This window comes from Salvelinus namaycush, chromosome 9 (genome assembly GCF_016432855.1).
Source record: "Salvelinus namaycush isolate Seneca chromosome 9, SaNama_1.0, whole genome shotgun sequence".
Lineage (NCBI taxonomy): Eukaryota > Metazoa > Chordata > Actinopteri > Salmoniformes > Salmonidae > Salvelinus > Salvelinus namaycush.
Window position 1 is genome coordinate 1,355,575 of NC_052315.1, and position 20,658 is coordinate 1,376,232.

A 20,658-nucleotide genomic window follows, 5' to 3' on the forward strand; every position below is an offset into this window, starting at 1 on the left:
ACTCCTATGCATTGCTTTCGGAAAGTATTCAGACCCCTTGACTTTTCCCACATTTTGTTATGTTACAGCCTTATTATAAAATGTATTAAATTGTTTTATTCCCTCATCTATCTACACACAATACCCCATAATGACATCACAATACCCCGTAATGACATCACAATACCCCGTAATGACATCACAATACCCCGTAATGACATTTGTGCAAATGTATTAAAAAAAAATAAAAACAGAAGTATTCAGACCTTTTACTCAGTACTTTGTTGAAGCACCTTTGGCAGCGATTACAGCATCAAGTCTTCTTAGGTATGACGCTACAAGCTTGGCACACCTGTATTTGGGGAGTTTCTCCCATTCTTCTATGCAGATACTCTCAAGCTCTGTCAGGTTGGATGGGGAGTGTCACTTTACAGCTATTTTCAGGTCTCTCCAGAGATGTTTGACCGGGTTCAAGTCCGGGCTCTGGCTGGGCCACTCAAGGACATTCAGAGACTTGTCCCGAAGCCACTCCTGCGTTGTCTTGGCTTGCTTAGGGTCGTTGTCCTGTTGGAAGGTGAACCTTCGCCCCAGTCTGAGGTCCTGAGCGCTCTGGAGCAGATTTTCATCAAGGATCTCTCTGTACTTTGCTCCGTTCATCTTTGCCTCGACCCTGACTAGCCTCCCAGTCCCTGCCACTGAAAAACATCCCCACAGCATGATGCTGCCACCACCATGCTTTACCTTGTGGATGGTGCCAGGTTTCCTCCAGACATGACGCATGGCATTGAGGCCAAAGAGTTCAATCTTGGTTTCATCAGACCAGAGAATCTTGTTTCTCATTGTTTGAGAGTATTTAGATTCTTTTTGGCAAACTCCAAGCGGGCTGTCATGTGCCTTTTACTGAGGAGTGGCTTCCATCTGGCCACTCTACCATAAAGGCATGATTGGTGGAGTGCTGCAGAGATGGTTGTCCTTCTGGAAGATTCTCCCATCTCCACAGAGGAACTCTATAGCTCTGTCAGAGTGACCATCGGGTTCTTGGTCACCTCCCTGACCATAAATAAGGTATTTCTGTTTTTAATTTTTAATAGGTTTTTAGAAAAACCTGTTTTTGCGTTGTCATTATGGGGTATTGTCAGTATATTGCTGGAATGTCCACCAAAGCTGTTGCCAGATAATTTAATGTTCATTTATCTATCATAAGCCGCCTCCAACTCGTTTTAGAGAATTTGTTAGTTTGTCCAACCGGCCTCACAACTGCAGACCATGTGTATGGCGTTGCGTGGGTGAGCGGTTTGCTGATGTCAACGTTGTGAACAGAGTGCCTCATGATGGCGGTGGGGTTATGGTATGGACAGGTATAAGCTACGGGCAACGAACAGTTGCATTTTAAATCGATGGCAATTTGAATGCACAAAAATACCTTGATGAAATCCTGAGACCCATTGTTTTTAAAGATATGTGACCAACAGATGCCCAGATATGTGACCAACAGATGACCAACAGATGTGACCAACAGGCCCCGTGTGGCTCAGTTGGTAGAGCATGGCGCTTGCAACGCCAGGGTTGTGGGTTCGATTCCCACGGGGGGCCAGTACAAAAAAGTATGAATGTATGTACTTGTAAGTCGCTCTGGATAAGAGCGTCTGCTAAATGACTTGAATGTAATGTAAATGTATCTGTATTCCCAGTCATGTGAAATCCATAGATTAGAGCCTAATGAATTTATTTCAATTAAACCGATTTCCTCATTAACTCAGTAAAATCTTTGAAATTGTTGCTTGTTTGCGTTTTTTGTTCAGTATATTTGTCTCCGTTTCAATTCAACCCATGAAACCTCAGCAGTTCAGGGGGTTTTCACATGAAACACAATTCCATGGTGGCGTATCGATACGGTACCATGGTGCGAAAACCACTGAAGGAATATGTCTGGCGATTGGACGAGATGCCTTGTGATCTGCTACTTGTAAAATAAGTATTCTCTACCACATTAGATAACCTTTGGAGAATAGTCTTGCGTATTACAAATTAAAAATGTGCATCCTATGTTTCTGGTAACATAAGGATTTACATCCCTCTAGAGATGGACGCTAGTCTTCTGTTACATTAATACAATTTACTCGTTATTTAAATACATAGAAATACAACACCTTTATTTTACATGCATACATCTATAACTGTACAACAAGTTGAATGCAGTTAAAAAAAAAAAATAAGCCCAAAACAAGTCCTGAAGATTTACAGCTCGAGCAATGATGAATTTATGTCATAAGGTGAAAAGCATTTTTTTTTTTTTTTTTTAAACACACAAAATATAAACTAGGACTAGTGCTGTCCTTGAGTTGTACCTTTTCAATAAACAGAACTGGGCTGAATGGAAAGGAATTCAGTCACCATAGAGAAGGCACCTTCAGTACACAGTGTATGTACAAACATCTGATATACCCTTTTACTGTAGCTTCTAGTACAATGACAACTGGGAACGTTCACTTAAACAAAAAACACACACACACATCAGATCTATACAAATACATTTTGAAGCAAAAATATCTTCTTGGTCCATACCCAAAGCAGTACCTTGAAATGCATATTTTTAACATTTTAATTCTAGATTGGCTCTGCCAGCAGAGGGCAACCCAGTGGATATAGTTCAAATGTATTACACAGTATGTCACAATACTCATGTATGCAGTTTCCACTTCATCGATTGGTAACTATTGGTAACAGTAGTAACTGTGTCGTTATGCGTCATTCCGTCCGCTTAGATCACCAGTCATTCTGGAGTTCAGAATTGTTTTTGTTGTTGTCGAGACATGAAAGGGTCAAATCTACATGGACTAACATGTACGTCTAAATTAGAAAAATGTATAGAAAAAAAATGCAATATTTCTTACAGCCAGAAATACCATTTACCTTAAAAATATACTACCACCCTTCCAATCAAAAATGTCAATACTTTCAGAAAAGTTATTTAATATAAAATACTGTATCCTTTAACTGGATTTATGTAACATTCCATCCTTTTTTCTCTCTCTCAACAAAATAAAGCTTTTTAATATACCCTTCAAAGCTTATAAAAACACTCCCAGCCCAATTATATCTATATGTCTTTATATAGAAACAATGACTAAGATACCATAAATGGTACTACGTTCACATGGTAGAGGAAACCCGTTTTTAAGAATGGCATATACACTGCCGTATTACTGAGCCATCTGGTCAACACAGTGTGGCACTACAATGTTGGAAGGATTGTACGCGTTGGTGGGTCATTGAATGCCGTGGTCAAGATTGACCCCGTCTGTTGGGCCTGCTCCAGTTTAACAGGCCTTGGTCGGGTCTGTTGGCAGCTCTGTAGTGGACAAGCGGTACTGGATCTTGGTGTTGGTAATCGCTCCGTGTTTCTGTCTGAGGTGCAATCGAAGCTGACTCTTGTGGCGAAAGTGCAAGTTGCATTTCTCGCACTGAAAAAAAAATAAGAAAAATATTTGCTCCGTTTTCTGTCCATAAATGTTTTCTGGTTTAATAGCAGACACATATGGATTTCAGTATATATATATATATATATATATATATATATATATATATATATATATATATATATATATATATATATATATATATATATATACACATATATACACACACAGTGGGGCAAAAATGTATTTAGTCAGCCACCAATTGTGCAAGTTCTCCCACTTAAGATGAGGCCTGTAATTTTCATCATAGGTACACTTCAACTATGACAGACAAGAGAAGAAAGGAGAAAAAAAATTTCCAGAAAATCACATTGTAGGATTTTTAATTAATTTATTTGCAAATTATGGTGGAAAATAAGTATTTGGTCAATAACAAAAGTTTCTCAATACTTTGTTATATACCCTTTGTTGGCAATGACAGAGGTCAAACGTTTTCTGTAAGTCTTCACAAGGTTTTCACACACTGTTGCTGGTATTTTGGCCCATTCCTCCATGCAGATCTCCTCTAGAGCAGTGATGTTTTGGGGCTGTTGCTGGGCAACATGGACTTTCAACTCCCTCCAAAGATTTTCTATGGGGTTGAGATCTGGAGACTGGCTAGGCCACTCCAGGACCTTGAAATGCTTCTTACGAAGCCACTCCGTTGCCCGGGCGGTGTGTTTGGGATCATTGTCATGCTGAAAGACCCAGCCACGTTTCATCTTCAATGCCCTTGCTGATGGAAGGAGGTTTTCACTCAAAATCTCACGATACATGGCCCCATTCATTCTGTCCTTTACACGGATCAGTCGTCCTGGTCCTTTTGCAGAAAAACAGCCCCAAAGCATGATGTTTCCACCCCCATGCTTCACAGTAGGTATGGTGTTCTTTGGATGCAACTCAGCATTCTTTGTCCTCCAAACACGACAAGTTGAGTTAACCAAAAGTTATATTTTGGTTTCATCTGACCATATGACATTCTCCCAATCTTCTTCTGGATCATCCAAATGCTCTCTAGCAAACTTCAGACGGGCCTGGACATGTACTGGCTTAAGCAGGGGGACACGTCTGGCACTGCAGGATTTGAGTCCCTGGCGGCGTAGTGTGTTACTGATGGTAGGCTTTGTTACTTTGGTCCCAACTCTCTGCAGGTCATTCACTAGGTCCCCCCGTGTGGTTTTGGGATTTTTGCTCACCGTTCTTGTGATCATTTTGACCCCACGGGGTGAGATCTTGCGTGGAGCCCCAGATCGAGGGAGATTCAGTGGTCTTGTATATCTTCCATTTCCTAATAATTGCTCCCACAGTTGATTTCTTCAAACCAAGCTGCTTACCTATTGCAGATTCAGTCTTCCCAGCCTGGTGCAGGTCTACAATTTTGTTTCTGGTGTCCTTTGACAGCTCTTTGGTCTTGGCCATAGTGGAGTTTGGAGTGTGACTGTTTGAGGTTGTGGACAGGTGTCTTTTATACTGATAACAAGTTCAAACAGGTGCCATTAATACAGGTAACGAGTGGAGGACAGAGGAGCCTCTTAAAGAAGAAGTTACAGGTCTGTGAGAGCCAGAAATCTTGCTTGTTTGTAGGTGACCAAATACTTATTTTCCACCATAATTTGCAAATAAATTCATTAAAAATCCTACAATGTGATTTTCTAGATTTTTTTTTCTCATTTTGTCTGTCATAGTTGAAGTGTACCTATGATGAAAATTACAGGCCTCTCTCATCTTTTTAAGTGGGAGAACTTGCACAATTGGTGGCTGACTAAATACTTTTTTGCCCCACTGTATATACACTGCTCAAAAAAATAAAGGGAACACTTAAACAACACAATGTAACTCCAAGTCAATCACACTTCTGTGAAATCAAACTGTCCACTTAGGAAGCAACACTGATTGACAATAAATGTAACATGCTGTTGTGCAAATGGAATAGACAAAAGGTGGAAATTATAGGCAATTAGTAAGACACCCCCAAAAAAGGAATGGTTCTGCAGGTGGTGACCACAGACCACTCCTCAGTTCCTATGCTTCCTGGCTGATGTTTTGGTCACTTTTGAATGCTGGCGGTGCTTTCACTCTAGTGGTAGCATGAGACGGAGTCTACAACCCACACAAGTGGCTCAGGTAGTGCAGTTCATCCAGGATGGCACATCAATGCGAGCTGTGGCAAAAAGGTTTGCTGTGTCTGTCAGCGTAGTGTCCAGAGCATGGAGGCGCTACCAGGAGACAGGCCAGTACATCAGGAGACGTGGAGGAGGCCGTAGGAGGGCAACAACCCAGCAGCAGGACCGCTACCTCCGCCTTTGTGCAAGGAGGTGCACTGCCAGAGCCCTGCAAAATGACCTCCAGCAGGCCACAAATGTGCATGTGTCAGCATATGGTCTCACAAGGGGTCTGAGGATCTCATCTCGGTACCTAATGGCAGTCAGGCTACCTCTGGCGAGCACATGGAGGGCTGTGCGGCCCCACAAAGAAATGCCACCCCACACCATGACTGACCCACCGCCAAACCGGTCATGCTGGAGGATGTTGCAGGCAGCAGAACGTTCTCCACGGCGTCTCCAGACTCTGTCACGTCTGTCACATGTGCTCATGTGCTCAGTGTGAACCTGCTTTCATCTGTGAAGAGCACAGGGCGCCAGTGGCGAATTTGCCAATCTTGGTGTTCTCTGGCAAATGCCAAACGTCCTGCACAGTGTTGGGCTGTAAGCACAACCCCCACCTGTGGACATCGGGCCCTCATACCACCCTCATGGAGTCTGTTTCTGACCGTTTGAGCAGACACATGCACATTTGTGGCCTGCTGGAGGTCATTTTGCAGGGCTCTGGCAGTGCACCTCCTTGCACAAAGGCGGAGGTAGCGGTCCTGCTGCTGGGTTGTTGCCCTCCTACGGCCTCCTCCACGTCTCCTGATGTACTGGCCTGTCTCCTGGTAGCGCCTCCATGCTCTGGACACTACGCTGACAGACACAGCAAACCTTTTTGCCACAGCTCGCATTGATGTGCCATCCTGGATGAACTGCACTACCTGAGCCACTTGTGTGGGTTGTAGACTCCATCTCATGCTACCACTAGAGTGAAAGCACCGCCAGCATTCAAAAGTGACCAAAACATCAGCCAGGAAGCATAGGAACTGAGAAGTGGTATGTGGTCACCACCTGTTAAACCATTCCTTTTTTGGGGGTGTCTTACTAATTGCCTATAATTTCCACCTTTTGTCTATTCCATTTGCAAAACAGCATGTTACATTTATTGTCAATCAGTGTTGCTTCCTAAGTGGACAGTTTGATTTCACAGAAGTGTGATTGACTTGGAGTTACATTGTGTTGTTTAAGTGTTCCCTTTATTTTTTTGAGCAGTGTATATACATACACATATATACATACACACAGACTGATTCAGTTGTGTATTTGGTATACTTACATGATAGGGCTTTTCTCCTGTGTGAATGCGCAGGTGACTCTTCAGCGTCTGCAGGTGACGGAAGCGCGTTCCGCAGATCTCGCACGGGTACGGCTTCTCCCCGGTGTGGATCAACACGTGGGCACGGAGATGGGCAACCTGACGACGACAACAACACTACTGGGTCAGTGTGGTGGTGAGTTGTATTTTACGAAGACGACAACAACACGAGACTACTGGGTCAGTGTGGTGGTGAGTTGTATTTTACGAAGACGACAACAACACGAGACTACTGGGTCGGTGTGGTGGTGAGTTGTATTTTACGAAGACGACAACAACACGAGACTACTGGGTCAGTGTGGTGGTGAGTTGTATTTTACGAAGACGACAACAACACGAGACTACTGGGTCAGTGTGGTGGTGAGTTGTATTTTACGAAGACGACAACAACACGAGACTACTGGGTCAGTGTGGTGGTGAGTTGTATTTTACGAAGACGACAACAACACGAGACTACTGGGTCGGTGTGGTGGTGAGTTGTATTTTACGAAGACGACAACAACACGAGACTACTGGGTCGGTGTGGTGGTGAGTTGTATTTTACGAAGACGACAACAACACGAGACTACTGGGTCGGTGTGGTGGTGAGTTGTATTTTACGAAGACGACAACAACACGAGACTACTGGGTCGGTGTGGTGGTGAGTTGTATTTTACGAAGACGACAACAACACGAGACTACTGGGTCGGTGTGGTGGTGAGTTGTATTTTACGAAGACGACAACACGAGACTACTGGGTCGGTGTGGTGGTGAGTTGTATTTTACGAAGACGACAACAACACGAGACTACTGGGTCGGTGTGGTGGTGAGTTGTATTTTACGAAGACGACAACAACACGAGACTACTGGGTCGGTGTGGTGGTGAGTTGTATTTTACGAAGACGACAACAACACGAGACTACTGGGTCGGTGTGGTGGTGAGTTGTATTTTACGAAGACGACGACAACACGAGACTACTGGGTCGGTGTGGTGGTGAGTTGTATTTTACGAAGACGACAACAACACGAGACTACTGGGTCGGTGTGGTGGTGAGTTGTATTTTACGAAGACGACAACAACACGAGACTACTGGGTCGGTGTGGTGGTGAGTTGTATTTTACGAAGACGACAACAACACGAGACTACTGGGTCGGTGTAGTGGTGAGTTGTATTTTACGAAGACGACGACAACACGAGACTACTGGGTCGGTGTGGTGGTGAGTTGTATTTTACCACGACAACAACACGAGACTACTGGGTCGGTGTGGTGGTGAGTGATCACAGCATCTATCCCAAGCCATTTTGGGGCGGGGGGGGGGGGGGTTAATTTTATTTTCAGGAATAGTATGAGATGAATGGGGGACACTGAGAAAGGAGGCTATGTAGCATAGAGGTAGGTTCGTACCCACACTGGGCCAGCCTCAGGTAGTAAGAAACAAATAACTGCATTGATTCCTTCTGTAACTTGTTGAAACCAGACAGGAAAAAAAAAAAAAAAAAAACTCAGCTCACCTGCACGAATCGAGCTCCGCACGTCTCACATTTGTATGGCTTTTCCCCTGAGTGGATACGAGTATGGGTCTTGAGGTTAGCTGGTCGGTTGAACTGAGCGCCACAGATGTTGCAGCGATACGGCTTCTCTCCTGCAACGCAACAAAATACAGAACAAACCGTTAGCTACCAAACTTTACTGAAATGGACTTATGGGTAATTTGACTGGGACACATTGATCAACATTATGTGGTGGATTTAGCAAGCTGGCAAATTTTGCATCTGTGGCCAGGGGTGCTGCAAGCAAAATAAACTAAGCACAGTTATTGAGAAAGCCCATCTTGAAAGCCTGTATTTACCGGTGTGGACTGTCTTGTGGCTGGCGAGGTTTCCTTTATAGCGGAAAGCAGCCTGACAGCGGTCACACTTGTATGGCTTATCACTGTGGGCCTGCAGCATGTGGCGCTTCAGGGCTTCGTCTTCCGCAAACTTGGAGTCACATTCGTTACAAAAGAACGTACCGTTTTCTGTAAGACAGATCGGAAACAATTATGATCAATCGGGATTAGGACTGTTTTATAAGCAGCTAGAGAGAGACTGTCCATTAGCCATTTAATAAGCAGCCAGAGAGAGACTGTCCATTAGCCGTTTTATAAGCAGCCAGAGAGAGACTGTCCATTAGCCGTTTTATAAGCAGCTAGAGAGAGACTGTCCATTAGCCGTTTTATAAGCAGCTAGAGAGAGACTGTCCATTAGCCGTTTAATAAGCAGCTAGAGAGAGACTGTCCATTAGCCGTTTTATAAGCAGCTAGAGAGACTGTCCATTAGCCGTTTAATAAGCAGCTAGAGAGAGACTGTCCATTAGCCGTTTTATAAGCAGCTAGAATAAGACTGTCCATTAGCCGTTTTATAAGCAGCCAGAGAGAGACTGTCCATTAGCCGTTTTATAAGCAGCCAGAGAGACTGTCCATTAGCCATTTAATAAGCAGCCAGAGAGAGACTGTCCATTAGCCGTTTAATAAGCAGCCAGAGAGACTGTCCATTAGCCGTTTTATAAGCAGCTAGAGAGAGACTGTCCATTAGCCGTTTTATAAGCAGCTAGAGAGACTGTCCATTAGCCGTTTTATAAGCAGCTAGAGAGACTGTCCATTAGCCGTTTTATAAGCAGCCAGAGAGAGACTGTCCATTAGCCGTTTTATAAGCAGCCAGAGAGAGACTGTCCATTAGCCGTTTAATAAGCAGCTAGAGAGAGACTGTCCATTAGCCGTTTAATAAGCAGCCAGAGAGAGACTGTCCATTAGCCGTTTAATAAGCAGCCAGAGAGAGACTGTCCATTAGCCGTTTTATAAGCAGCTAGAGAGAGACTGTCCATTAGCCGTTTTATGTTTGCTTCCCAAATGGCTCCCTATATATACACATAGTGCACTACTTTCCTTATATAGTGCACTACTTTCCTTATATAGTGCACTACTTTCCTTAAATAGTGCACTACTTTCCTTAAATAGTGCACTACTTTCCTTAAATAGTGCACTACTTTCCTTAAATAGTGCACTACTTTCCTTAAATAGTGCACTACTTTCCTTAAATAGTGCACTACTTTCCTTAAATAGTGCACTACTTTCCTTAAATAGTGCACTACTTTCCTTAAATAGTGCACTACTTTCCTTAAATAGTGCACTACACAAGGAGTCATTTGGAACACAAGCCTATGTTTAAAAAGCAGCGTGTACTCACCACAGCTGGAGTCAGAGTACTCAGAGTGTAACTCTGACATCATCTCCTCCGCTAAACAGGAAGCCGGGGTGTTGGGACACACTTCAGAGTGCTGCGGGGGCGGGGCACCGCAGGAGGTGCACTTTAAGTGGCTGATGTAGAGAGAGGAGCGGCTGTCAGCGGTCTTCTGTGATCCCTCCAGAGCTCTGGAGACACAAACGCCTGTGTGTCAACAACACAGCCCGCAAGAGACGGGGAGGGAGAGAAACGCTGCAGCCAGGCGACCCCAGTGGAAAGCCGTTAACTAAGGTAGTGTGAATTACCACTGTTTATATTGCTCTTAAATCTTGTGAATTGGGTTTGATGAATAAAACAGTTTAACTGGAAAGCTTTATTAAAGTGATACTGGCAACAAAAAAAAGATGTCACTTCCTTTTCATTTCACGTGGAGATTGCAAAGAGACAAAAGGCCGTAAAATCCTAGACATTGCTCACATCAACTTGGGAACAAATCAAACATTCGAGCTACAGCTATGCTTTCGTTTGACTCCGTATTTGTGATCGATTATGACTGTAGGGCTCACCTGTTGATGTTGTGGAGTCGGGAGGTCTGTGGAACCGGCAGGTCCTCTCCGTGCTCACTGAGCTTGGTGTTGGCCTGCGGGTCCAGGTGCTCTGAGTCTGAAGGGTGGAGGTAAGGGGGCAGACCCAGACGCTGGGGGGAGTATACCACCGGCTCCTGCAACCCAACATCCTCCTCCTTGGTGGCTCTCTGATTGAGCACGATGAACTTGTACTTCTTCCAGTTGCGTGCCTTGGGGTCCTGGCTGCCCTGTGGTAGCTGGGCACCAACCCGGCCGGCCTGGGAGAGACCTGCATTCTTACTGCTGCTGGACTCGGTGGGGGAGTTAGGCTGGCAGTCAGATTTGAGCGGGCTCTGTGGGCTACTCATCAGGCCCTTCCGTCCGGCTGAGGAGATCCCCAGAGGGTAGTGCTGCTGGCTCGTGTCTTCCTCTGTCATCTGAGGACCGTGCTCCTTACCCAGAACCACCTTCTGCTGCTCGTGGGCCGCCCCGGCGAACCCTCTCTTCCTGGAGCCTCCCACCCCACCAGCCTGGCTGACCCCTCCCTCATGGCTCTCCTTCCTCATCTCCTCCTCCCTGGAGGAGAAGTAACTTGCTGCTGCATGATGGATGTTGGCCGAGCCCCCGCTCACCGCCCGGCTGTAATCAACCCTCATGGCGCTGCTCGTGTCCGGGGGTGAACAGTGCTTGTGGTGGATCCCGCCTTTAGAGAAGTCAGCGAACGTGTTTTTGGCGTCTGTCAGCTTGCAGAGAGGAAAAGGGAAGCCCTGGACGGGGAACTGACCGTAGAGGTGGTAGTTGCTGGGGGAATTGACCCCATTGAACATGCTGGAGCCGTAGGGCCTCCCGTCTCTGTAGGGGCCGACCCGGCCGGGCAGGTTGTCGACCACATCGTGGGGCCGGTATGCATGGATGCCCTGAGGTAAAAGCAAGGGGCTGACTAAGAACTCATCTCTGGGCAGTTTGTTGGCCTGGCCAGGGTCGCTGTGAGGAGGATAGACGAAGAGAAAAGATGAGACAACGACACCTGAACACGGCAGATACTGGACACCAGAATTTACATTCCACAAACTGTGTGATACATTTTTATTGCACACTTTCTAATTGTTGCTGTGCACGTCTCTTGACAGGTCGTAATTTGCAAAATAAGATGGTTGTTAATTGTACCCGGAGTCTAGCGTACTGATTAGTCGTTCGACTCCACACCACATTTAGACCCTCTTCTTTCTGATTACCCCCCTACACCTCCCCCCTGTCCCGTCCCGTCGTCCATGTACCTGGATTCATCACCCCCCCCCCCCCTGTCCCGTCCCGTCGTCCATGTACCTGGATTCATCACCAATCCCCCCCCCCCCCCCCTCCACCCCCCGTCCCGTCCCGTCATCCATGTACCTGGATTCATCACCCCCCCCCCCCCCCTCCAGTCGTCCATGTACCTGGATTTGATGAATCTGTGGCAAGTGTCTACAACGTGATCCATCTGTAGGTAGATGGCTGTGTTCATGATAGCCATGATCAGAGTCTCCTTCAGCGTCAGTCTAGAGGTGTACATGAACTCCAGCAGGACGGCAAACCCCTCGGGGTCCACCTTGGGGTCCAGACTGATGGCATTCAGGTTACACTTCAGGGAGTCCGTAAATATAGTGTAGAACAGCCCACTAGAGAGAGAGAGGAGAGGACAAAGATATAATACCATGTACTGTACATAACAGCAACATGGAAACTGTGACAGAGAGACACCCAGGGGGGGGGGGACAGAGAGACACCCAGGGGGGGGGGGGGACAGAGAGACACCCAGGGGGGGGGGGGGGGGGACAGAGAGACACCCAGGGGGGGGGGGGGACAGAGAGACACCCAGGGGGGGGGGGGGGGGGGACAGAGAGACACCCGGGGGGGGGGGGGGGGACAGAGAGACACCCAGGAGGGGGGGGGGACAGAGAGACACCCAGGAGGGGGGGGGACAGAGACACCCAGGGAGGGGGGGACAGAGAGACACCCAGGGAGGGGGGGACAGAGAGACACCCAGGGAGGGGGGACAGAGAGACACCCAGGGAGGGGGGACAGAGAGACACCCAGGGAGGGGACAGAGACACCCAGGGAGGGGGACAGAGAGACACCCAGGGAGGGGGACAGAGAGACACCCGGGGAGGGGACAGAGAGACACCCGGGGAGGGGACAGAGAGACACCCGGGGAGGGGACAGAGAGACACCCGGGGAGGGGACAGAGAGACACCCGGGGGGGACCGATCGTTAGCTCTCCGAGCTGTTTCCTAAAAGCATCTTAAGGCTACATTCAACGTTAGAACGTTCGTAGGAGCATTGTTACATCTCAGAGCGGTTTCCCAAAACCAAACCTAAAGTTGCTCCTGAAAACACTTATTTAACATCTACCTCAGACCACTTGTAGAACATCTAAGTGCGCCGTTAGATGCTATTTCGCCCTTCCTCGTCACACAGATCTCAGCTAAATGCAACAAAAAAAATGTAGATGTTTATCTCTGCCGATAACTTCAGAACGGTTGTGAGTGACTACGAATTCAAAGCGGCCCGTTTCTTTCCATTACAAGAGAAGGATATGAAGATGCTGCCAGTGAAACCCCAGATGACTGATATGAACAGATACAGTCCAGACCGCATAGACCTACAGAACAAAAAGAGTTCACACCTCTTGACTTAGTCCACATTTTTGTTGTGTTACAGCCTGAATTCAAGATGGATTAAATAGATTCTCATCCATCTAAAACACAATACCCCATAATGACAAAGTCAAAAGATGTTTAGAAATGTATTCATTTATTGAAAATGAAATACGTACAATTCCATTTCCATAAGTATTCACACCCCTGAGTCAATTAAGCTATAAAAAGGCACGAGGGGCTGTGGTATATGGCCAATATATCACGGCTAAGGGCTGTTCTTGGGCACGACACGGAGTGCTTGGCCATTTACTACAAACCACAGTGTTTTAGAATCACCGTGGTGTAAGTCTAAGAGCTTTGCACACTTGGGGACTGATTTATCAATCACGTGTAGTCGTAAACCATGTGTGGGATAATTTCCACTCAAAATGTGAGATTTATCCATATGAACGTTTGCATGAGTGCCTCGCGTAAACTGAAACACAGCCGCGACCATCTGTATGCGCAGTGCCAAGAGCTGGAATGAGGGAGCTGCTTGTCAAGTGTAACATGTGAATATATGTTGGAAATATGTGAAATTGGGAGAATAGACTTAATAATTAAATGGTTTTTTTTTTGTAAAATAGGGCTAACTATTCAAAACAGAGCTAAATCAGAGCCTTGCTATTCAAGGAGACATGGGTTGGGAGCCCAGTGAAAATAAGGCAGAAGAGTGAAATGACAAGGTTATGGAACCGTGTTATCGACATAGAGGTTTTCAACTGGGGTAAAACATACAATTACCCTTGGACAAAGGACTTTGCTCTACGACACATTTAGAAACAAGTTATGATGCAATGTCAACATGATTAAACACAAGTAAAGCCTTAGCGACAAAAGAACTGTCAACTCAACTTCTAACCAGATAAAAAATATATATATATTTTTTAAACAAATCTCGAACCCTGACACCCGTCACCTAACAATAATTCAAATATCCTTGTGTTGAGAACCGGGATACTGCCTCTGGCAATATAAATAGGGAGGTTCAACGCCATAGATGAATATAGTCTGATTTAGATGAACAAGAGTGGCTGTGTATAGTCTGATTTAGGGGAGATCAAGAATGAACTGCACTTTATGATTTAAGAGAAACCTTGTTAGATAAAATAAAATAAATAAATAACAGAACTATTCTGTAGTAGTACTTTTGAAAAACTTGAATGGCTATTCAGAAAATACGTTTTCCTGGTTGCAAATGTTAGTTCCAAAGCTTGGAAGAAGTGACGAGATAAGTTGTATAACTTAAAATGTTTTTGTTTTTTCGTTTCAATTGTTTTCATTTCAGTAGAAATGTACGTAGGTAGGTGTGTAACGATCATCATCAGTGTGATAATTTTATTAGGATACAACAGTTTCCGTGTGAGTTGGCCGTCATGACGACGTGACTAATAAAAATCACTCAGTTCCTACCTAGGCCTTTATTCTACCGTTCTCTTGTGATTTGTTTTCTATACTTGTTTTCCACTAGGTGGCGCCATTGACCACAGTACCTCAACCCTGTGGATCTACATTGATCGGCACATCTCATTGGCAGCGCCAGGTGACTAGTGTCCTTACCAATTGTCGTCCCTTATCCATATGGCCTATGTAGTAGTCCATTCAGTCTGTCATTGTTTTGACGAAAGCCATAGATGAAGGCCGGAATGTCAAGTTTAACTTTTTTTATTTTATTTTTTATTTTAACAGTGCTGCATCTTTCCTTTTCAAATGATCTAATTGGGTTTTGTTGCATTTTTCCACATTTTTAAAACAATTCATAATTTAAGGTCACTGTGATCCCTCTGCATCATTGCATTCCTTCCCCTTGCCTCAGAGTAACCTAGGCAGTTAGAAATCAATCATCCTGGAAGTGTGTAATACCGCATCCCTATGTGGGGATCGGAGTGGATTTGACAGGTGTATGGCAATAGCATCAACTATTACTAAACAAATCTATGGATTTCACATGACTGGGAATACAGATATGCATCTGTTGGTCACAGATACTTTTAAAGTAGGGGAATGGATCAGTATCTGGTGTAACTAACGGATGTGAAATGGCTAGCTAGTTAGCGGGTACGCGCTAGTAGCGTTTCAATCAGTTACGTCACTTGCTCTGAAACCTAGATGTAGTGTTGCCCCTTGCTCTGCAAGGGCCGCGGCTTTTGTGGAGCGATGGGTAACGACGCTTCGTGGGTGTCAGTTGTTGATGTGTGCAGAGGGTCCCTGGTTCGCGCCCGGGTCGGGGCGAGGGGACGGTTTAAAGTTATACTGTTACATAACCACCATTTGCCTCATGCGGCACGACACATCTCCTTCACATAGAGTTGATCAGGCTGTTGATTGTGGCCTGTGGAATGTTGTCCCACTCTTCAATGGCTGTGTGAAGTTTGCTGGATATTGGCGGGAACTGGGACACGCTGTCGTACACGTCCAGAGCATCCCAAACATGCTCAATGGGTGACATGTCTGGTGAGTATGCAGGCCATGGAAGAACTGGGACATTTTCAGCTTCCAGGAATTGTGTACAGATCCTTATGACATGGGGCCGTGCATTATCATACTGAAACATGAGGTGATGGCCGCTCGCCCACACAATGCCATACACTGAGTATTTCTGTCTGTAATAAAGCTATTTTGTGGGGAAAAACCTCATTGATTGGCTGGGACTGGCTCCCCAGTGCCCTACAAGGCCCACCCATCGCTGCACCCCTGCCCAGTCATGTGAAATCCATAGATTAGGGCCTAATGAATTTATTTAAATTGACTGAATTCCTTATGAACTGTAACTCAGTAAAATCTTAGAAATTGTTGCATGTTACATTTATATTTTTAATAAGGTATTTGAGGTAGATATGTACATGAAGGCAGGGTAAAGTGACTAGACATCAGGATAGATAATAATAAGGTATTTGAGGTAGATATGTACATGAAGGGCAAAAGTGGGACAGAGCCTGGTGCTAGATCTGTTTGTGCTAGTATGTCAACTCCTTGTCATGCCAAAAAAACACTGTTTGGCATGATGGCACAAACAGACTGGTACACATACTAGGACTTGGCGTCAACACACCTGCAGGCCATGAGGACAGTCTTGTGAGCGCGGAACTGCTGTCTGTTGACCAGGATGGTGACGTCTGTGAGGATGTCCCGGCTCCGTAGCCGGTTGAGGTTCAGCAGTACGTCGCTGGCGTGACGCGTGAATTGGATACAGCTGTCTGCTGCGCAAGCCATTTTGTCAAGCTCTGGGGAAAAAATACAAATAAATTCCCCTGGTCAATGCCACGGATATACATAAGGTTATATACAGGTGATTCATCAAATAAGCTGCTATTTTGGAGGTGAAAACCGGTGGAATATGGTTCAACCTGGAGGGCTCTCCAACCCTGTTCCTGGAGAGTTACCCTCCTGTAGGTTATTGCACAAACCCTAATCGAGCACACCTGATAGATACAATTAAATTAGGTTAGTTACAACTGGGGTTGGAGCAAACGTCTACAGGGTATGAAGAGCCCAGGTCCTGGGGAAGTAGTTTAATGAGACACATTAAGATATACAAGAGAAAGAAAGCATGGCAGGAAGGCTGCATGCGTCGGTCTCTTTTAAAAATGTTGATTATTTTAATATAATAAATTGCCCTCATCTCTTCTCATCATCTCCCTGATTGCAGTAGAGGTTTGCAGCCAATAGGCAGCGCCATTGAACAGCACAAAGTATGGAGCATTTAAGTAACATTTTCTGTTCAGAAAGTGGGAGAACACTTGATTTCTTTATTGTTGCCACTCGAACTTGAATGTCGAGGATGAATGATCACCCCGGCACCCTTATTCAGAAAGTCTAGCCCTGCGTTAGGCAGTCAAACGCCTGTGGTTATGTGGCAGCTCATCGTTTAATGTCACATAGCAACACTGTCACATTCAGCATGGAAACAGATACAAAACACCAGGTGTTGGCTACTTCTTCCTAAGAGTACAGTATACATCAAAATACACCTGTCTGGTTGACACACCGGCAAATTATAAAGCGGTGCGTCTTTAAATTATAAAGTGTGTGCTATCATCGGGGCACTTCTGACGTATTGAACATTCTGTATCGGGATTCGAAGTTGATTATTTTCCGTCCGAATCAACGCCACACTCCAGAGTTTCCCGGCGATATCGTTAATTTAAAAAAACAATCGTACCACTTTATTTATTCACACAATCTGAGATGGAGAGGACCTTTTTGTTGTTGTTGAGCATGTCAAATTTGTATGAATGCGACAGACAAAAAGTTGGCAGATTTAACTTTACTGTGCACTGACAGAAGGTGTCTGAATAATTGACTATTATTAACAATAATAACAACAAAAAACTACTAAATATTTAATGCAATCAAAAAGGTAGATTAAAGTGCAAACTGCTCCATTAATTTTTAAATATGATACACCACAAGATGTTATCAATATATTAAGATAGCACTAGAAATGTATACGTGTGCTCTTCCGCAATATAAATAGCGGGTAGTCAGGCGCAAGAGAACACGTTTTGGCAGGGTTTCCCAAACTCGGTCCTGGGGACCCCAATTGGTGCAAGTTAGTTTTTTTCCCCTAGCACTACTACTCAGTTTATTCAAAACCTCTCATGAATCGTCAGGTTTTTATTATTTTTAATGTGTAGTGCTAGGGCAAGAATCAAAACGTGCACACAGGGGTGTCCCCAGGACCGAGGTTAGGAAACGCTGTGTTATGGCAATAACATAATTTAATTGCAACGCACAACAAGACTTGAGCATATTTTGAGAACACTTGTTCTCAAAGTTTGTTTGTTTAGGCTACAGTCTGCTTTTTAACGGGTATCCTAACTTACTACTACGTCACCCCCCCCCCCCTCCTCCTCCTCCTCCAACCCAATGTAATAAATGTTTTTAAAATGACAGTTTCTTCACGTGGAATAGCATGTTGAGCCAGCCCGTTCAATAACACATTGGAACAAGTACTATCACTCTGACTCAATGCCAAGTCTTAGGCTGCCACTCGACACCACCCGAAATGAATCATGTATACAAGTGAACAGGCTTCTCAGCGGTCAACAGAGGCTACAACCCACCTACGACTACTGCTTTGGTATTTTACCATTCTCAAAATGTATTTTTTTTTTTAGGTTATTCACTTTTCAAATCAAATTCACAGATGAAGAGATTCAAAGGTACTACTTTCAGACACTTAACTACACTTCAAATCTACTTTAAAAAATAAATAAGACTTCTTGCATGGAAGCTTAGCAAACAAATACATTCTAATGCTGCAACATTGTATATGTTAACCATTCAAATACTATAACTACGACATTGTACCGTTTTCCTGTCATGTTGCCTACAGTCATTCATCCCTGGCTCCAGACAGATAGCACGCAGGTACAAACTTGCGCTCGTAAACTAGGCTGTGGAAAGCTACAAACTAAAAAAAACATATTTCCGTGAGGTGTGTGTGTGTGTGTGTGTGTGTGTGTTGGGGGGGACTGCGAAACAAGACAATCAATATCTCGTGCAACCAGATCCCGATGTTCGATTTGATTATTTTCTCCAAGACTGTCTGGATTTATAAAACAATGTAGCATAACACCACTGACACACCTATCCCTGCACATCTGCCACAAGCCCAAACACACTGTGCAAGTTACTTAGTTATGCGGATGAGAAGCACGTTATAATAAACACCGAAATAATTTCTGTGCAACACCGCTGATATTAAACACAAATACACAAAACCCAGCCAGGTCAGATCTAAACCAAGTTTTGCTTAGAATAAAGGCAGTAGCATTTAGTTAAACTGAACTCCTTGTTCATTATTAGCAGTAAAGTCATGTCTAACAGAATAACCACGTAATCTCATTTCTGTTTTGCGATCAGCACAGTACAGTAACAAAACGCCTCCACTGTCAAACCGACAGAAGGCGAACCGAGAGCCGTATAGTGAAGTGAAGACAGCGGAATATTCTTATAGAAACAGATATGTCAAGAGCACTGTCACCCAGGGGCAAAACGGTGCGCTCTAAACAGTCCACCAAAACACCTTCAAATCACCTAGATTTACAGTATAAAACACATTCAGAAACACAGCCAGCACTACACCATCACCTGCAACCAAGAGTTCAACTTCGCGCCAAATTACATAGGAAAAAAATAATTTTTTAAAAATATCACCTGATATTGCTTTCCTAGAAACTTCTTGCATCACCACTTCTAAGAACCCCAGTTCTAAGAATCAGAGGAGCTCAATTCTCAGAATTTGAGCTTGTGGCGATACCACTTTCCGAGGGAAGGGGAGAGTCAGCTTTTAATGCTTGCTGAGAAATCGTCTTTCTGAGATTTTGATTTCCGTGCGTATTATACAACATGACTTATGGAACAAGTGTATTACAAAAGCAAACTGAAATTATTGTACATTTTATATTATTTTTCTATATTTTAAGAGAAATGGAGAATTGTTATTTTATGCCCCCTACTTATGGATTCTCCCAGACCTAGACGGTCACATGGGCAGAAGAGTTGCCTACGTAACCCACGCCTCTTAGTCCAGCCCCTAAATTCACAGAACTAATTTGCTATTCCATGACATAAGCGAAGTGTCCATTCGTCGCCTTTCCCTTTATGAAACCCACAGACATTACCTACACAGCACCGAACTGGACTGCTTATTCAACACGGACACGCGTTGTACAGGCCTATTTGTTGTGATAGTATTTACATTTTTTTTTTTTGCTTCTCCTGCAGAGAATATTCATTTTTACCCCCCCCACCCCCATCCCTGTTTCTACCTTCATTGCTCTGGACTGCTGGCAAATCATCACATGGGTTTGTTTGGGATCAGATTATATTTGTGAATCAAAGACATTCTGGTTGAAAACTCTCTTTAATCACTGGGATTCTCCATTGCTGTAGCCTTCTTGTTGCCAGGTTTATCTGACTATATGTTTGTCACAGTGGTAGCCTACGGTGTGAGAAAGGAAGCTGTGATGTTAGCCTATTTGCTGTGATAAATAGCTTGAATCTACTAGAAACGGGGCTATTTGCGCAGCATAGAGAACATAATGCATTCTGTTGTGGGTGCAATAAGTAGTCTATAATGTCATTTAATCAATAGAAAATAATTATTGTAATCGAACTTCTTCCTTTTTTGGTGATTTAAAAAAAAAAAAGATCCCTTTGACATAGGAAAAGCTTTGGTATGCTGGCCGTTTTATAATCGGTTACATTTGTTTTGTAATGTAGGTTATTGCGGTCATTTTGACCATAACCTCTATGGCTAACAACTGGTTCAACGCTATGCAGTTTGTCCTATATAATCGCTGTCG

At 44.4% G+C, this 20,658-nt stretch overlaps 1 protein-coding gene across 1 annotated transcript; it reads right to left on the reverse strand.

The window, feature by feature from the left end:
- Positions 1–2,232: 2,232 nt before the first annotated feature.
- Positions 2,233–19,541, reverse strand: bcl6aa (BCL6A transcription repressor a). The gene is made up of 9 exons (XM_039000725.1): positions 19,508–19,541; positions 16,398–16,569; positions 12,104–12,325; positions 10,668–11,651; positions 10,105–10,289; positions 8,730–8,897; positions 8,392–8,522; positions 6,861–6,998; positions 2,233–3,443 (listed from the first exon to the last, which is right to left on the reverse strand). Exons 1-9 carry the CDS (start codon positions 19,536–19,538, stop codon positions 3,300–3,302), a joined length of 2,175 nt encoding a protein of 724 aa, XP_038856653.1. The 5' UTR covers positions 19,539–19,541; the 3' UTR covers positions 2,233–3,299.
- Between the last annotated feature and the right edge of the window lie 1,117 nt (positions 19,542–20,658).

Bases quoted from the DNA above. Each gene is read 5' to 3' on its own strand.
- bcl6aa (XM_039000725.1), bottom strand. From the start codon at position 19,538: ATGCAAGAAGTTTCTAGGAAAGCAATATCAG. The intron at 12,326-16,397 runs GTGTGTTGACGC...CTCTCTCTCTAG, and splicing joins ACTGTCCTCATGGCCTGCAG to TGGGCTGTTCTACACTATAT. The intron at 8,898-10,104 runs GTGAGTACACGC...TCTGTCTTACAG, and splicing joins GTACTCTGACTCCAGCTGTG to AAAACGGTACGTTCTTTTGT.